This window comes from Pseudorca crassidens, chromosome 3, assembly GCF_039906515.1.
Source record: "Pseudorca crassidens isolate mPseCra1 chromosome 3, mPseCra1.hap1, whole genome shotgun sequence".
NCBI classification, from domain to species: Eukaryota; Metazoa; Chordata; class Mammalia; order Artiodactyla; family Delphinidae; genus Pseudorca; species Pseudorca crassidens.
The window spans coordinates 160704741-160723520 of record NC_090298.1 but is presented as its reverse complement, the minus strand read 5'-3'; the positions used below and the strand labels follow the sequence as shown (position 1 = coordinate 160723520).

At 54.6% G+C, this 18780-nt stretch overlaps 1 protein-coding gene across 14 annotated transcripts in view; it reads right to left on the bottom strand.

The window, feature by feature from the left end:
- The window catches only part of MAST3 (microtubule associated serine/threonine kinase 3), a 38119-nt gene extending 24470 nt beyond the window's left edge, over positions 1–13649 (bottom strand). For 4 of the 14 annotated variants that reach the window (XM_067733209.1, XM_067733211.1, XM_067733210.1 and 1 more), the window contains exons 1-3: positions 13535–13588; positions 7888–7919; positions 5321–5410 (exon numbers count right to left, since the gene is read on the bottom strand). In XM_067733209.1, coding sequence (XP_067589310.1) covers positions 5321–5410; positions 7888–7919; positions 13535–13573 — 161 coding nt within the window. In that variant the 5' untranslated portion in view covers positions 13574–13588. Of the gene's footprint in view, positions 1–30; positions 740–5320; positions 5411–5694; positions 6124–7887; positions 7920–13534 lie in introns of those variants that run through there. The other 10 variants (XM_067733219.1, XM_067733221.1, XM_067733213.1 and 7 more) reach the window with 8 other exon arrangements.
- Positions 13650–18780: the final 5131 nt, after the last annotated feature.

The window sequence follows — 18780 nt, the reverse complement described above, 5'->3', positions numbered from 1 at the left end:
CCGCGCCTTTGCCCGCGCGAAGCCCCCTACCTCTTGGAGCGCTGCAGCAGCGCGCCCTTGGCCAGGCGGCTCCGGTGGCCGGGCGCCGCCACCGCCGTCCAGTAGCTAGGATCGGACATGCTGCTTCCCTTTGTGCCGCCGCCGCCGCCAGAGGCCCGAGAGGCGCGCGGGCGCAACCAGCGGCGGCGGGACGCGAACCTTCACGGCGGTATCTGCCCCGGGAGCCCCGCGGTGAGGGGCGGGGCACGCGCCGCGGGGCTGGGGGTGGGGGGCGAGGAGGAAGCGCGAGGCCGGGAGCGAGGCCTGGAACCCCGCCCAGGACAGCGCGGGGGCGGGGCCTGGCCTGGAGGGTGGGGCGAGCGACGCGGAAGCAAGACCTGCGAACCCGCGTGCTGGCTGGTGGGCGTGGCGTTGCCATGGCCGCGGGCGGAGGGGCGGGACGTTGCCAGGGTTGCGGGCGGCGGGGGCGGGGCGTTGGCGGTACCTGGATGTAGGGCCTTCGAAGTCGGCTCCCTTCCTTCAAAATGTAAATCCGATCGCGCCCCTTTCTCCCCTACCTCGGCGCTAACCCCTTCTGAGTGCGGCACTCAAGACCCATTCAGCAGCCTGGCCCAGCTCATGCTACTGCACCCACGCTGGCTGTACTTCTTGGAATGCCTTTCCTGCCTGGCAAAATCCAGCGTCCCCTCCTTCAGGAGGTCTTCTCTTGTGTCTGTCCAGCTCTGTCTTCCCCAGGCTTGGGCTCCTTGAGGTCCCAGCATCTTCCAGCACTGGACTGGCACAGAGGGTGTGTTTAGCAAACTGAGTCAGGGCATCTGATATGCTCTTCCTGTCTGTACGACGGGAAAGGCCATCAGCCTGGCTACTATCAGGAATCAGATGCCTGATTTAAATTCTCAAGCCTCAGTATTCTCAACTGTAAGATGGGAGGAAAATGGGGCTGACATGAAGATTACACTGTGCCTCCCAAGAGTGCCTGGTAAACGTTCGATAAACGTTAGCATTAGGCAAACTTCCAGGCCTCTGGTTCCCCATATACACATGTCCCTTTGTGAAAATGTAATAAAATCAGAGGCACAGAAAGTGCCTGGTACAGAGCTGGGGGTACAGTTAATCTTCACTATGGAATTAATGCTTCTGTGAATTAATGCTTCCTCCTTTCATGACAGCCCCAGGAAGTCAGGGACAGTGTCACCCTGAAGGTGGACACTCCACAGGCCACACAACACTTTGGGAACCGGCCCAGGCAGGACTGACCTGGAGCCCAGACCCCACATCTGAGAAAACTGAGGCGTACAGGGGGTCTTGCTACCTGATGTGTAGCCCTGACCCTGCCCATCCATCTTGCCACCCATTTTGCTTCTCAAGTCTCTCTCAGACTCCCTGCCTTGCTGCCTCCAAGCCCAGTGTCTCCTTCAGGTGGCCCACACGCAGTGGCCCAGATACCCGCTGAGTGTCTCCCCAGGCCTGCTCTCCATGCCCCCCAGACTGGGGCTCAAACAACCCATATCTGGCCACTCATTCACTCAACAAACATTGAGCACCTACTGTGTGTCTGCCCTTGTACTGAACCCTGGGGATGCAGGCCACAAATAATCCCTGCCCCCAGGAGTCCCCAGTCTGGTAGGGGAGGCAGAGAGTGAACAGGAAACAATTAAATGAACAAGTTAATTTCACACACTGAAGTTGAGGAAGGAAAAGCACAGGGGTAAGGCTGGCAAAGGACGACTTTAGCCAGGAGGCCTCTCTGAGGTGACACTGCAGCCAGCAGTGAGACATCGAGAAGGAAGAGGAGCCAGCCATGGAGAAAGAGCATCCCAGGCAGGGAGCACAGCTCATGCAAAGGCCCTGAAGCAGGACTGAGGGGAAGATGCCAGCAAGACTCACCATGTGGGCCTTGTGGGCTACAGGGAGGAGTGCAGTTTTACTGCAGCAGCAACAGGGAGTCATGGAGGATGTGTGAGCAGCGGGAGGGTGTGATCTGGACTATGTCTGTAAACCCCGCCCCCCATGTCTGCCATGAGGAACAGAAGCTGTTGGGGGGCAGGAGTAGAGGCAGCAGGAGGCTAGTGAGGGGCTGTAACAGGGTCTGGGAGGGGAGGACACAGGCCTGGACCAGGGTGGGGCTGTGGAGTAAAGTGGGTGGATTCTGGACTTATTCTGAGGCTAAAGAACAGGCTCTGCTGTGGGGTCATATGTGTAGATGAGGATGAGGGAGGTTACCCATCATCCTCAGGTGCTTAGTCTGAGCCACATACAGGAAACAGAGCCTCCTGCATGGGAGGAATTCGAGGTCCCATAGGTCTGGGGACCCAAGTGGGGATGAAGCCACGGTCTCATGCACCATAGGCTAACATGCTGTGTCCACAAGCTCCCCCTACCATGTGTGCCGGGGACACTTCTGCACACAGTTAGTAAAGGAGCTGCCCATCATCCCCAGCCTGTGCTGCCTACATGCCTCCCACTATGCCCATTGTGTTGGCATCCCCAGCAGCTGCTTCTCCCACGCCCATCTGGCCTCAGTTTCCTCCTCTGCAGAACAGGGCTACAGCTGGCAATCCAGAGGGCCTGTGGCCATGGCAAAGACCTCCCGCGAAAGGCTGGCTGATCAAGTGACCTCTGGTGCCAGCCTCTTGCCCACCAGATCAAGCCCCTCCCCTACTCACACACCCTCCACGGCTCCTCATTTTACAGCAAATTCACACTCCTGGGTAAATCCCTTTCCTAGAGCTCGAATCCTAACTCTGTGCCTCAGACTTTGCCTCTCTCTGCTTGTGCCAGTAACTGTGTAAATAGGAAAGCCCCAGGTGGACATACAGACCCCCATCTCCAACCCCACATTGGTAGGGCCACCCCAGCCCTTCATACCTGCCCATGAGCTGTCCATGCCCCTCCAAGCCCCATACCTTATGTGGCTCCCAGTGCCCTCGGTAGAAAATCCAACTTCTTCCCGTCCTTGGTGTCAAGCCCCCAGAGGGAACACGCCTCTGACAATGCTGTTCCTGCCTGGAACAGCCTCTTTGTTGTCCCCTTGGCCATATGGGCCCAACTCATGACCTTCTCTTCAAACTGCTCCCCTCCAACACCACAGGTAGAGCCCTCCCAGCTGCTTCCCATGTGTCTGTGCCACAAGCATTAACTGAGCACCTGATGTATAGTAGGCCCTGCCTGAGGCTATAGGATGACCAGGACAGATCCAGGTCAGGCTTTCAGGTGGCTCTCAAACCTTTGGATGAGAAAAACAACTCAATAATCACACAAGAAAACATGGAAAGCACAACCATGATGGGGTCAGGATGAGGGAAATGGATGTGCATAATGGATGCAACTGGGGCTTGGGGGCCTTTATGGTGGGGTGGGGCAGGGGCGGGGAGGTTTAGACACGAAAGGCTTCCTGTCTGAGAGCTTGATGGAGACTTGACAAGTGAATAAAGGAGTAAACAGAGAAAGCGGAGCTCTGGGCAGGGGGGACAACAAGTGCAAAGGCCCTGAGGCTGGCCAGCTTATATTCTGGCAGTCCAGGAAGCCGCACGGCTAGAATAGGGTGAGCACTGGAGAGGTGGATGGGAGAACGCGGGGCGGGCAGGGTGGTTCATCACAGGAGCTGGACCCACAGGGCCTTGGAGGCCGAGGGGACAAATGTGGGCTTATTCCCCTTGGAGCAGGGGAGGCAGGTGCCCATTTCCTTGCCTGGCCCAAGTCAATGGGGCTCTGCTGCCCCCTGGTGGCAAGCAAGGGGCCAGTGGACTCAGCTAGAATCCCAAACTCTCTGCCTCTATTTCCTCCTGGTAAAACTGGCTTATCTGCTCTCAACAGGTCCCTCCCCTCATCTTGTCCTCACCTGAGGTTGAGGCCAAGGACCCAGAGTCAGATCTGGCCTGACACTCTCTCTCAGGGTGCCTCTGGACAACACACTTTGAGGTCCCAAGCCGAGTTTCTCCTCAGCTAAATGGGGGCGACACAGTCTCTGCCTCCCATTGGACACCCCAGCCTGGTCCAGGCCCCACCATCTCCCACCTAGATGTTGCCCTAGCCACTTCTCTGCCTCTGCCACCTCCATTCCTGTCTCCTGTCCCCAGCCAACCTTTCTTCCCCCAAGGTAGCCACAGGGGCTTTAAAAATCTTGGTCCTGCCTCAGGACCTTTGCATGTGCAGCTCCCTCTGCTTGGTGCTTCCCTTCCCCTAGCTCTGCTCAGGCCTTGGCTCAAACACCACATTAAGAGGTCTCCGTCTGAATGTGTCTTGTTTGTCCATTCCCTTGTTCATTGCCTACTTCCTGAGAACTGACTGAGAGCCTCATGAGGGAGAAACTATGTTCATCTTTTCACAGCTATGCCCTTAGCACCTGGCACACAGTAGATGCCTGCTTAATGAAGGTACCTGCCTGTTGCCCAGCTCCCAGTGTGGGCTCCAAAGTGTTCTCTCTTCTCCCCACTAAAGGCCCATGGGAAGAGTGTGAGCAGCTCATTCATACTAAGGTGTAAATGGTTGATGGGCCATCAAATTCTAGACATCACTGACCTGTACATCTGTCCCCTCCCTGAATTTTTGCCCAAGCTGTGTGAGGCGCCCACTATATCCCTGATGTTCTCTCCCATACAGGGGCAAGATCCTGAGACCCCGCCGTCGCAGGGAGTGGCTCAAACCCTCAACAGACTCTCATGGCAAAGCTGGCCCTGACTTGGCCCCCAGACGTACTGAACCAGGAGAACTGGTGTCTCCTCTCTGAGTCTCAGTTTCTTCCGCTGGGCAATGGGATCAGAAAGGGTGCTTCTCTCCCAGGGTTGCAGAGGGGACAGAAGGAACTTGAGGCGCTCAGTCAAGCTGGTTCTTTTCTCCCTATACCACTTGGCCTGGTTGACTTCAGTGCACAGGGCTCTAATGGTGGACTCTCAGCGTTAGGAATGTGTGTGTGTGTGTGTGTGTGTGTGTGTGTGTGTGTATACATTCACAGGGAGGAGCTTTCCGGCCAGCTGAGCTGGGTCACAGCACAGGAGGCCAGGCCAATTCAGCAGGGCCCTGAGCAGGCTGGGAACCCAGCACCTGTCTCGAGGAAGTCCTTGGGCAACAGCTCAAGTTCTGGCCTTGCCCTGACCGTCTATCAGAAGGGGGAACCTGCTGCCTATGACTGAATATGGAATTTTCCCATCATGGTCCTAGTGTGGATCACCGTGCCATTTTATGGAGAGGTAAACTGAGGCGCAGAGCGTCCATGTCACCAGCCCACAGTACCTTGCGGGGGAGCTGGGTCTGGGCAGCTTCCAAGTCTCTGGGGTGCCAGGGCGATGTCCGAGCCCCGCCCGCGCGCGCTGTCACTTACCTCCAGGGGTGCAGGCCCAGTGAGGGGCTGCAGGGGCTGCAGGGGCTGCTGGGACTCAGCAAGGACGGGCTCTGGCTGCTTGGAGACAGACTGCAAAGAAAGAGGCCGGGGACGGTGAACCCGGCAACGGCCCCTGCGTGTGGCCGAATGGGGAGACGGGACCGGGGTTGTGGTTTCCTTAGGGAGAAGGGGCCTGAGGCTGGGGATACTAGATCTCGCGCAGGCCGCGAGGGCGGGGCCAGGCCGTTGACCCGGGAGGGCTCCCTGGAGGCGGCGGTGCGACTCGGGGCGACTTGAACAGAGACACGGAAGAAGGGTGGTTGTCAGTCTGCCCCTCTTCCCCCAAATCTCCCCTTCCAGGTCCAAGCACTCACTCGAGGGTCAGCGCCGGGATGTGCAGCTTGTCCCTGCGGGACTTCATGCCGAGGCCGGGGCCGCGTCTACGCGACCGGGTACTGACGCCCCCTTCGTGGCCGCCAAGCCCTGACTGTGTCGCGATTGGACAGACAGACAGACGCGGACACCGGGACAGCACGCCTGGCAGGCGAGACAGACGCGGAGTGGGGCCTGGGCCGCCGGGTGGTGGTGGTGGGGCGGGCTCTCTCCGTCCCGGGGCGGGGCTCGGAGCCCCGCACCTGCGCGCAGGCACAGACCCGCAGCAAAGGTCGGATTGTGCGAGGCGGGAGCCGCGGTGCCACCCCTCCCGAGCAGGGACGCCGAGGGTGCCGGGTATCGAGCCCCCGAGCTGCACGGCCGGAAAGGAAGGGCAGTCACTGCCTTCTCTGCCGGACTTTTTGCTCCATCAACTGGCCCCGCCCCTTCCCTGTCGAGGCCTTACCTCCGCGCTCACCGAGCCCCGCCCAGCCCCGCCCCCGGGGGGGTGTCTCTCGGACACCAATCCACGGTGTGCGTGCCCCACCCCAATCCTCCCACCCGCAGCCGCTCAGCCCAGGCGTTCCCGGCCGCCCGCAGCGGGTGTCACCATCCCGGCGCACACCGGAGGCCCCGACCACGCCTCCAGCACTTTGTTTCCCTGGGTTCCCTCTGCCAGGACAGTCATCCCCGTCATTCATATCCTAATTCAGCCCCACCAGCCTCCTCCCTACACGTGGACCCCTGGCGCTCAGAGCCCCACCCTCCCTCCTGCCCAGCCCAGACTCCGAAGGTTTGCGGTTGTCTGTGTCCGGCCATGGCCCCCTTGAAATCCTGGTTGGACCCAGTCAGGCACACCGCAGGTGGCAAAGACTAGACAGCCCTCTGGGAGTCTTTGTCCTGGTCCTATTCCGTGGCCCAGGACTTTGCCCTCAGTGGTTTGTACTGATTCACGGTCCACTACCCCGCCCCCAGCCTGGGCAAAGGCTGGGGACAGTGCTTGCCTTCCGGGCAGTGCCCAAGCCCCTTCCCTACTGGGGTCCTCAGGGCCCTCCCCACCAGGTGCACTACCCCCAGTCCAACAAGAGATGGTCTGGGCTTGGGGGCTACTCTGCCACCAGCCCCACCATCAGATTTCAAACTCTCATCCAACCCCCAGGACCTACCCTTTCTCCTCTCCCTCCACCTCCCCTATGCTCACTTCACCCCAGCTACCCCTGTCTCCATGCTGTTTTTCCAGTGCCAAGCTAGTTCGCACCTCAGGACCTTTGACCATGCTGTTCCCTCTGCCTGGAATGCTGTTCCCCTGACACTTTCCCCCTAGCTCTTCCTCCTCTTCCAGATCTAGTCTCAAATGTCACCTCCTCTAAGAGATCCCACATCTTCAGGGCTAAAGCCACCCTCCAGTCCCCTCTGTCTGTCTCTGTTTAATTTCTCCCCTGTATAACATCACTTCATCACTCTCCCCAAGAGAGTGCAAGCTCCACGGGCAGGGTCCAGCATTGACTCGTCACCGTGTCCCCTGTGCCTGGAACAGAGCCCAGCACACAGTAGATCCTAAAAAAATGTTTGTTGATTTCACTGAGGCGCAAGGGAATTCCCACCCCCAACTTAGGCAAATGCAGCCTCCAAAGAGGGAGTGTCTGCACTCACACTCCCCCAGACCACCAGTACGAGGCAAACTCCTCCCCCTCCTGGGCTTTGATTTCCCCATCTGTAAACAGGGGAAGGCACTGAACAAATGTTTTTTGAGCTTTTGGGATCTCAAAATGCCAATCACCAGGAACATTAATGTGACCCTGAAGTGTATGATTTTCTGCCGGTGTTCCCCAAAATAGAGTGAGCTTCCTGTCATGGGAGGCATGCAAGCTGGTTCCAGGATACTTGACTGGAATTCTACAGTCTGCACTCTGGATGCCACCTTTTCAAGTTGGTTGCCGTACAGCCAGTGAAACAACCCTTATGCACCTCAGTTTCCTCGTTTGCAAACTGGCATAGTTTGTACCTCACCTCCCAGCCTGTGGTGAGGGCCACGTGAGGCACCTGTGAAGTACTTTGCAAACACCGGGGCAGGATCAAGGTGAGAAGCTTTGTAGTAATTACTAAATAAATTCACAATTTGGAGGCTGCTGCTGAAATATCTGTGCCCAGGACCACAGGGCCCCACCCAGCCCACTGGCCCCAGGTAAACTCACCCACGTCCCCGGCGCGGTAGGCTCAGCTCCTTCTGAAAAGAAAACAGGGGTCATTCTCAAGGAGACAAACGCTTCACATCCCTAGCTTTCCACCCACCTCATTTCCCAGTTGGCCCCTTGTTCACCCTGTTCCAACCAATGCCTCTTTTCTGCTCACCCCACACATTGGACTCAGCCCTGCCTCAGGGCCTTTGCACCAACTGTATCTTCTGCCAGGACCACTTTCCCTCCCTTCTGGTGCTTGTTAATTGAAGCTCATCCTTCAGGTTTCAGCTCAAGTGTCCCTTCGTCTAGGAAGCCCTTTCAGATTCCCAATCTACCTCCCTTCTCAGCTCCCCTACTTGCATTTTTTAAAAGTCATTATTCAAAATAAATTAGTTATATTTACAAAGAAGTATGTCAGTAGTGGCTAAATACTAATAATCTATTGAGAAAAGGGAGATTCCTTAGTCATCCTCACCCTGTCCCCTCCCAGATCTGAAAGCCATTCCCCGCTCACCTTCTGCAGAATCTATGCAGGTTTGGGTCCTGGTCATTTGTGGGGGCTGGGCACACTGACCAGTGACTCCCTATTTAAGACTCTTTTAGAGCTCAGCAAGCCGATCTGCACCAACCCTGGGTGTCCTCACCATATATAGGGCAGAAAGCCCTGTGCTTGGGTTCCACTGTGACCCCAGAGTCCACCCTCAAATATGGCTTGCCCAGGAGGGCTTTTTAATTCTCAAAAGGCTGTGTGGCACAAGTTTAGAATCTGAGGACACCCAGACCTGGGTCCAGATCTATCATCTGTTCTTTCCTGGCCGTGGAACCTTGAGCCAAGTGACTGGTACTACCTGTGCTTTGGTTTCCCCATCTGTAATTTGGAGATAACGTAAGAGGGTTCTGGGGTAAAAATGATCAGAAATTATTGTTGTTGTGTTACTGTTGAGCTCAGCAAGGGCCTTCGCAGACTATCGCAATACTTGCTAAATTTTACGCACATTTACTGAGCCACTACTACTCATCAGGAGCAGAGGCCTTTTTACAGGCGGGGAAACTGAGGCGCGGAGGGCGGCAGCTGCCCACATCTCTCGATGGAGGTAGGGCCGGGAATCCAGGTCTCTGGACACCACACACACACACACACACACACACACACACACACACACACACACACACACACACACACACACACACACACACACTGGGGCGGTTGCACCGAGGATGCAGGACTATTTTTACCTCGGTGGGCTCAGGGCTGCCCACATCCAGAGTTGGGCGTTCGTCATGGCAACCAATGATGTCATCAGCCCCCGCAGCCAATTGGAGGGGGCCGGAAGCTGCTGGGCTCGGGATGACAGGGCTGGGAGGGGTTAACAGGGTCTCCAGGCAGGGGAAGAGGAGGATCTGCGGGGGTGGGGCGTCGCCCTGAGGCTGGACCCCCGCTACCTTGAGCTCAGAAAATCAAGTCAGAGCCCTTCAAGGTGGGAGGAGGCTCACCTGCCACCCTGAGGTCCCCTTGTTTGCTTGAATACCTCTGGGGATGGAGAGCTCACTATCATTCTGTGCAAACGTTCATGGACCCACCACCACCACCACCACCATTAGGGTCTCCTTCGGCCCCCTCCGGTTGTTATGAGATCTCATGCCGCTTCCTCCTCCCCTACTAACCCGCAAAACAGTGAGGAGCTGGGATCTGAACTCAGGGGTTCTTGCTGTGCCCACACATGCCGCCCCCCCCCCACACCCCATCCCAGCCATTTCCTTCCAAAACACGGACAGTCCTGGGTTCCCAGTCTGGCTCCCTAATCTGGGCTGTGTGATCCCCGACAAACGACTTCACCCGTCTGTGCCTCAGTTTCCTCCTTTGGAAAATGGTCCAGTTACATAGGGCCCTGGGAGGAATCAAGTAGCAGGCTCAGGGCCTGGCGCTGGGGGAAGCTTTGATCAATCAGAGCCCACACAATGATTTTGTGAGGTTAATAACTACCAATTTAACCACAAATTTTAATTTACTTCCAAAATACAAAAAGATGTGAAGTGGCACAGAGAGGTGAGGGACGGTCAGCCACCCCCCTACAAAGGCTCAGTGGAACGCTGGGCCCACATGGAACTCTCCCGGCACCACCCCCGGACCCTCTGCTCTCTGCGCCATCTGCTTCTGCCTTCAGCCCCCTCTTTGCCAGCTGTTCCTCAGCGAGTGGCTCCCGCCTAGGAAGGGGGTGGGGGTGGGGGTGGTCTAACTCCCCGGAACTGCCCTTTAAAGATAATATTTATGGCATCCTCTTCTGGGCTTGACTGGGCTGGGAGATGCTGCCTCCTCACCAGAAGCCTCAGCTCCACCCCGAGGAACCCACATTCTGAAGGAGACAGGGTAGGGCATGGACACCCCCATACTGGAGGCATTAGTAGGGACCCAGAGGAAGAGAAGGGGCTGGAGGGAGAGGGGAGCCAAAGGAGTTCCAGGAGGAGGGCTTCAGGCTGGGCTAGTAGGCTAGTGGGAAACAGGGTGGAGGTGGGACTCAGCCCAGTGGGCACCAAGTCTCATCGGAAGTTGGCAGCTGGAGCAAAGAGAGAGAGGTCAGCAGGGACCACATGGCACCAGCCGGAGGGCTTCCTGGAGGAGGAGAATAGTTGGAACTGGGCCGTGAGGATGCCAGATGGACCTTCCAGGGAGCTTCCCCAGCAGCAGGAGAGACAAAGTCCAGACAGACTGGACACCTTCCCTGTCCCTGGATGCTGTCTTTGGGGATCTGCTTTTAAAATTCTGTCGTTTGTTAAGCAAAGGGCAAAGTGGGAGATGATGAAAAAAATGATAAAATAATAGTGGTAGTAGTCCTAGTAATAACAGCTTATGTTAACTGGCGCCTACAAATGCTACACAGAAGACTGAGCTTAACCCAAACCAGAAAGGGCCAGTCTCCACCTCTTCCCCTTACCCACAGCCAATGCAAACTGGTGGTCCACAGGCCAAGCCAGGTCCTGTTTACAACCTCCTAGTACTCAGTCAACCGCATGCCCTGCATTGCCACAGTCAGATTGGCCAGGATACCCCCAGCTATTGTCTGGACTGGCCAATCAGCACCTGACTTCCTCAAGCTTTTATGAATTGACTCTTGGACCTTTGGCAAGGATCACCCTCCAGGGTATCTGATTGGCTCTGACCTGATTGGCTGGGGGCGCTCTGGGCTCCAATTAAAGGAGTGTGTGACTGATGCCCCAAACCAAGGCCCTCAACATCTTTGCATCCTCAAGTGCCAGACCACTTAGAATTCCAACTCCCTGACTTCCTGGGTGCTATTTTCCTTCTCTGAGCCTCAGTTTCCCCTTGTGAAAAATAAGGCTAATAATCTCTTGGGCTGTTGGAGACCTAAATGCATGTACAGTGCTTAGCATTTGTAGATGCCCCTTAATGTGAGCAGTTATTGACACTTCTACTGTTATTTTAAAAATTATTTTCATGTGTCTCCTACTTGGTCCTTTACTCTAGATGCCTTCCTGGCTTCTGGCCCCCTTTTTGGCCCCCACCTGCTCCAGAGGAGTCTTTCAAAGCGCTCAGATCTGACATGACCTCCCCTGTTCCATCACCTTCCATAGCTCCCAATCACCCTAGGAAGAAAGTCTAACCTCTTCAAAATCGGCGCTGGAAGCCCTGGAAGCAGATGGTCCCATCTCACATGCCCAGTTCTAGCGCTAAGAAATGGCTTCTAGCTTCCCCATAAATACATATGGTTGCATACCTCTGGGCATTCGCACGTGCTGTTCCCTCTGTCCAGAATGGCCTCACTCAACTGGGCAAACCCTACTTGCCCCTCCGCCTCCTTGGATGGAGGTCTGCCAGTATGGGGTTGGGCTGCAGGGAGAGCCAGATCTGCCTGGGTTCAAATCCTCTGTCGCCTTACACACTGTGACACCTGGACAGAGGCTATGATTCTATGAGCCTCAGTTTTCCCATTTGTAACATGGGACTCGTCATCAGGGAATGGGTGCCTCTTCCCCATGGAACAGCAACCCCCCCGTTTCTGACGTCAGCTGCACCCCCCATTCGCCTACCCGAAGGCGGTTTCTCTATTTTAAGAGGCTGCAGGCAGGGCTCAATTCTATCTGGGGCTCCGGGCGGGGCTTGTTTCCCCACAACACCCCACTGCAAACCAGTCCTGCTGCACCCCCTCCTCTATGCTCAGGCCCCCGACTCCTGACTCTGGCAACGGCCCCTCCCCCCCCGCATGTCCTCGGGGTCTCTGCCTTGCAGCTCTACCCACACCCTCCCTGACTCCCAACCGAAACACATGTGGCTCTTCCTTCACCTCCCAACAAGTTCGCAGTTCCGCAGCCCGGGTTCAAGGCCTGCCTTTCCCCTCCCTCCTCGGCCTCAGGGCCCACCTCCCCACCCCATCCCCTACTTTCTAGCTTCTCTGAGCCTCATTCATTTCCCCAAACACCTGCTCCCTGCCCTGCCACCAGTGGCTGCTTCCTCTGTCCCAAGGCCACCCAGCAACCCTCGGTTCAGCCGCCTTCTCCAGGGGTGCCTGAGCGTGCCCCATCGCAGCTGACACCTGTGCGGGGTCACTGCTGCTCAGGCATTCGTCTCCCCCAACAGGCTGGGAAATCCAGGAGGGCGGTTCCAGGGGTGAACCCCCCCATCCCCCGCCTCTCCAGGGGGGCGGTGGTGGGGTGGGACGGGGGACTACAGCAGGCACTCAATAAATGTTTGTTGGGTAAATGATGAATCCCGGGTTCCCCCACTTGCAACTGGTGGCTTCTTACAGTTGTGGTCTAAGCCCCAGAGGGAAACGGCTAGATTGTCTAAATTCCCACTGGATGGATGGGGACACTGAGGTCCAGAGAGGTCAAGGAAGTTGCCGCCGCGGGGTCACGTGCGTTAGAATGTCAGCCTCTCCTAGGTCTGATGCCTTTTTTGCTTATCTCCTGGTGGCGCTGCCTCCCGAACACAAACCCGGGGCCAGTGGTCAGAAAGGGAGGGCCCTTCTAATGAATGGGGAAACTGAGGTCGGGAGACCCAAGAGTGCCTCCCAACGCCTCAGCCCCCCCCCTCCCAGGCCACAGAGCCAGCTGGCAGTGGCTTGTGCACCTGAGAGCTGGTTAAGGTCGCTGGACTGAATCCCTGCTGTGCGACCTGGGGTTTGTGACTTTCCCAGACGCCAGCCTCAGTTTCCTGATCTGACGAAAGGGCGGACTGACATCCTCAGCCTCCCCAGCTTGCCTTAGGGGTGAGCTGAGGCAGGGCTGCGGTGGCGCTGCGAAGGCACGAGGCATGTATTAATACACATTAATTAATATTAATATAGCACTAGTAAAAGTATTGACACAACGAGATGAACTTATGGTGAGCGCTCAAAGGCTGTCGCTGCAAATATGATTAGAGCTGCTGGTGGAGAGGTCGAAACCTCAGCCCCTTTCTCCCACGGAGCCTCAGTTTCTCCATATGTCAAATGGACATAATCTCTTCCCAACAGGCGAAAAGCACTTTGAGATGCGGGTGGACAAGTGGGAGTCTCCGGAGCGCGCACCTCCCTCCGCCTCAGTTTCCCCTGGTCCGCCAAAGCCCCGAGCCCGGCACCCAAGCAGGTTCGCCAAAGCCCCGACCCCGGCACCCAAGCAGGTTCACTCCGCCCGCGCCCTCTGCCCGCCCGCGCAGGGGCCTCACCTGGAGCCCACGGCGCCGCAGGAGGCTCGGCTCGTCCATCGCCGGCTAGTCCGCAATGCTCGCTTGCGCCCTGCCCCGTCTCAGTCTGCCAGGCCCCGCCACACCCTGCCGTTGGCCAAAGCGGTCAGCTGACGAGGCCTGACCCCGCCCCTCTCCGAGAGCCGGTCTCGAAAGGCCCGCCCCCTTCGAGCGAGCCTGCCCCGCCCTTTCAGGCCCCGCCCCACCCCTAGAGCCTAGAAGTAAACATTTTTCAATGAATCTTCCTAGAAGGGAGAGTTATCCCCATTTTGCAAAAGAGGAAACTGAGGCTCAGAAAAGTTAATCCATGTTCCCCGCCCCGGGGGGCACACAACAAGGGTGAGGCGAGTGGGGCACTCACGTCTGTGCAAAATTTAAGAAGCGCCCACAAAAAAAGTCAGTAATGAAGATACACAACATTTTAATACAATAGTTTAACAAATCGAAACGAATACAAAAATGCATGATGAGCTAGACATGAACATTTTAAATAAAAACAGGATCAGACTCTGCCCTTGCACGACCCTGCCTGCTTGCCTCACTCCAATCCTGGCCCTTGTCCCAATAAAACTTTATTTACAAGAATAGGTGGCCACTGTAGTTACCAGTTTCTTTTTTGAGGATGGCTGCCTTTGCCGAGCGCCAATTGGGCACCCAACTAAATGCCTCATGAGGACCTCCTCTCACAGGTATCTGATGATAATTGTTCAGCCTGACTTTGCAGAAGGGAAAGGGAGGCTGGGAAAAGCCCAAAATCCCAAGATGGCACCCATATTCTCTATTTCACTGGGACTCCCACTGTCTCTGCTGCTGCAGGGTCCCTTGGTTACCAGCTGTTCGACCTGGACATTAGAGTATGTTCTCAGATTGGAGGGAACCCTAGCTAAGGTCTCTGGCTAATCGCCTGTGAGGTACAGTAGTGTCCCACCAAGTTATGGTGGCCAGATTGAGCACATAAAAATACAGGACTCCAAGGCCAAATTCGCTTTTCTCACACACGTTTTGAAATTGACATGTAATTTACCTATCATAAAATTCACCTTTTTAAAGTGTACAATTCTGTGGTTTTTAAACATATTCACAGAGATGTGCAATCATCACCACTATCTAATTCCAGAACACTTTCATCACCCCCAAAAGAAACCCTATACCAGTGAGCAGTCACTCCCCATTCTCCCTCCCCCAGCCCCTGTTAAAGACCAATCTTTCTGTCCCTGTGGATCTGCCTGTCCTGGACATTTCACATAAATGAAATCATACAACATGTGGCCTTTTGTGTCTGGCTTCTTTCACTCAGCAAGACGTTTTCAAGATTCATCCTCAAAAAAAAAAAAAAAAAAAAAAAAAATTCATCCTCGTTGCAGCAAACGCCACTACTTCATTCCTTTTTATGGCTGAATAATATTTCATTGCATGGATAGACACATTTTGTTTACTCATTCATCCATTAGTGGACATCTGAGTTTTTCCACTTTCTGGCTATTGTGAAGAGTGCTTCTGTGAACATTCATGTACAACATTTTGTGTGGACATATGCTTTCGATTCTCTTGGGTATATACCTAGGAGTGGAATTCCTGGGTCCAATGGTAACTCTACATTTAAATATTCTCAAAAACTACCAGACCGTTTTCCAAAGCAGCCACTGTTATGGGTTGAATTGCATTCTCCCAAAATTCATAAGTTGAAATCCTCACCCCGAGTACCTCGGAATGTGATTGTATTTGGAGATAAGGCCTTTAAAGAGGTAATTAACTAAAATGAGGTCATGTGGGTAGATCCGAATCCAATGTGACTGGTGTCTTTATAAGAGGAGATTAGTATACAAACTTGTACAAGGGAAGTGACTATGTGAAGACACAGGGAAAAGATACCATCTTCAAGCCGTTGGAGAGAGACCCTGGAAGAAATCAAACCTGCCGACATCTTGATCTTGGACTTCTAGCCTCCAAAACTATAATAAAGTAAATTTCTGTTGTTGAAATCACTCTGTGATTTCAGTCTGTGATACTTTGTTATGGCAGCTCTACCAAACTAATACAGACACCTGGTTAAATTTAATTTCACATAAACAATGAATACTTTTTCAGTATATGTCCTGTGCAATAATTGGGACATAGATATGCTAAAAAGCTATGTGTTATTTATCTGAAATTCTAATTTAACTGGATGTTGTGTGTTTTATCTGACAACCCTACAATAAATGGACTTCATCTGGAACTTGCATACCCCAGGTGATGGTAAGCTCACACCCTACCATGGCCAACTTTCTGTCTCTGGCTAGTTCTGCCTAAAAGTTCTGTAATCCAGGCTGGGGTGGACATGTGACCTAGAGTCCTTATCCAGCTCAGTCACTGTGATTGGTTCAAGATGGAGATGTGACTCAAGCTCAGTCAATCAGAGTCTTCCCTGGGACTTTGGCTGGAACCCTGAGGAAAGAGAGGTTCCGTGTACCAGAGGTGGTTGGGCTGGACAGATGGGGAGCTGCTGGAGGGGAAGCCACCAGAGAGGTCTCAAATGCCTGTGATCTATCTGGAGAACTTCTTCCCAGAACCCCTTCCCAAATGACCTCTTCAAAGGGCAACAGGGAGCATTTATTGACTGACCGACTGGAGGACTGACTGAATGCAATTTTTCCACGGTGAACACCTATCCTTCAAAATCCACTTCAAATTCTCTTTGAGAAGCATCAGAGAACATTTATTGAATGAATAAATAGATTTTTTCTTGCAAACTTCTACACATCCATCAAAACCCTCCTCAAATATCTCCATGAAGAGTATCAGGGAGTGTAATCAGGGAGTGAATGAATGAGTTCTTTTCTTGGTAACCTATGTATTCTTTTTTAAAAAAATAAATACATGTACTTATTTACTTTTAAATTTTTATTTATTTATTTTTGGCTGCGTTGGGTCTTCGTTACGGTGCGCGGGCTTCTCATTGCGGTGGCTTCTCGTTGTGGAGCACGGGCTTCAGTAGTTGTGACACGCGGACTCAGTAGTTGTGGCTCGCGGGCTCTAGAGTGCATGCTCAGTGGTTGTGGCACACGGGCTTAGTTGCTCTGGGACATGTGGGATCTTCCCGGGCCAGGGATCGAACCTGTGTCCCCTGCATTGGCAGGTGGATTCTTAACCACTGCACCACCAGGGAAGTCCCACCTATGTATTCTTTTTTGGAGGGGTGCGGGTGGGGCCCCACACTGCACGGCGTGCAGGATCTTAGTTCCCCGACCAGGGATCGAGCACCTGCCCCCTGCAGCGGAGGTGCGGAGTCTTAACCACTGAACCGCCAGGGAAGTTCCCCTATGTATTCTTTTTTAAAAAATCGAATTATAGGGCTTCCCTTGTGGCGCAGTGGTTGAGAGTCCGCCTGCCGATGCAAGGGACACGGGTTCGTGCCCCGGTCCGGGAAGGTCCCACATGCCGCGGAGCGGCTGGGCCCGTGAGCCATGGCCGCTGAGCCTGTGTGTCCGGAGACTGTGCTCCGCAACGGGAGAGGCCACAACAGTAAGAGGCCCGCGTACCGAAAAAAAAAAAAAATTGAATTATAATTGACCTACAACATTATGTTAGTTCCAGGTGCACAATATATTGATTTGATATTTCTATATCTTACAAAATGATCACCACTATGTATTCTTTAAAACATCCTCAATTGATCCTCTGGAGGCCTCAGGAAGTCCTGGTTGAGTAAATGAGAAATGTTCTTATTGGTGAAAAATGTTCTTATTAATAAATGTGTTCGTTAAATGAACTCATGGATTTTCTCCTTGCCAACTCCTACTCATCCTTCAAGATCCTCCTTAGATGCCCCTCAGGGGCACCAGGTCTCTTGACCACATGGAGAGAAGCTCAGCCCTTCTCGGGCTAAAGGTTACTACCCGTCCTTCCCCCAGAAGGCGGAAGCTGAGGGGGTGGGGAAGTTCTGTGGTTCTTCCCATTACCATTTCCTGGGGAGGGGGGCCTATGACCCTATCCTTCCTGCCTCTCCCTCCCCCCAGTTTGTGGGGCATCTGAAAGTGGGACAGCTCTGGGGACATATCCCAGGTGTGCTTCTGGGGCAGCTGGGAGGGCTTCCTGGAGTAGGTGGCAGGCAGGCCAAGAGAGGTGGGAGTATAAAGATTTGGCACGGGGAAGGTGGGCTGCGGTGAACCTCAAGGTGAGCTTCCAACTGTGACTTCAAAAAGGGTAGAAACAACACCTGACAAGTGGCTGGAATCCTTCTCACACTCCTGCCGTAGCTCCTTGGGAAAAAGCTCTTGGGAAAAAGCCCAGCCCTTCAGCCCAGCACTCAAGGCCCTGGCCCCCCTTACCATCTTCATCTCTCCCATGGAGCCCCAGACCTGCCACGTTCATCTTGCTGTTCCCCAAATCATGTCCCCCGAACTTTTGCCTCTTCTGTGACCTCTGCCGGGAATGCCCTTTAATTCTACAAAGCCAGTTCAAGACCTCCTTACTCTGGGCAGCCCTCCCTGGTCCCCTGCAGGGCCCCCTTAACCTCTGCCCCTCCCTGCACCCAGCCCCTGACCTCAAGGAGCTGGGGGAGTCTGTGTCCAGCTCTGCCCCACCCCCCTTGATGTTTTTCCAGTGACTGCTCTAACTTTGGGGGGATGGGAAAGAGGTGTGACAAGAGCAGAGGCCACTGCGAGCCCCCAAAGAATGATAAATCATACTGGCTGTCTGGTGGGCAGCAACCCTCTTTTATCCACACTCTAGCCCATTTGCAGATGGGGAAGCTAAGGCCTGGGAGGCCCAAATTTCGGGAGGGGGGTTGGTGGGAGGTAGGGAGTAGCCCTGGGGCATGGGTCTTACTCTGGAAGGTGCAAAGCTCAGCCCCACTGTGGAGGGTGCCCTGCCTCAGGGTTTGCATCCATGTTTTCACCTCTAGCTGGGACCCTGAGTGGTCTGGGTGTCTCTGGACTCAGTTTCTCCATCTGAAAAATAGGGCACCTGATGTAGGGGTCTCAGGATCATTGAGAGATGGGCCATGGGTTTACCCCTATCTCCAATGGTCCCTTCTATCTTTATGTTTCTCTCCATTTGTGTCTCTGTCTCTCTCTGTCTCTGACCCTCCCCCAGGCCTCAAACCTACTCCGCCCCCTGGCCTGGCCTGGGCCCTGCTGCCTGTGAAGACTGCTCTGTGCAGGGTCACAGGGTCCCCGTCCCCACTGTGCCAGGCCTGGAACACTGCCTCTTTGTTCTGATGGCTCTGACTTCATGGCCTGCTGGGC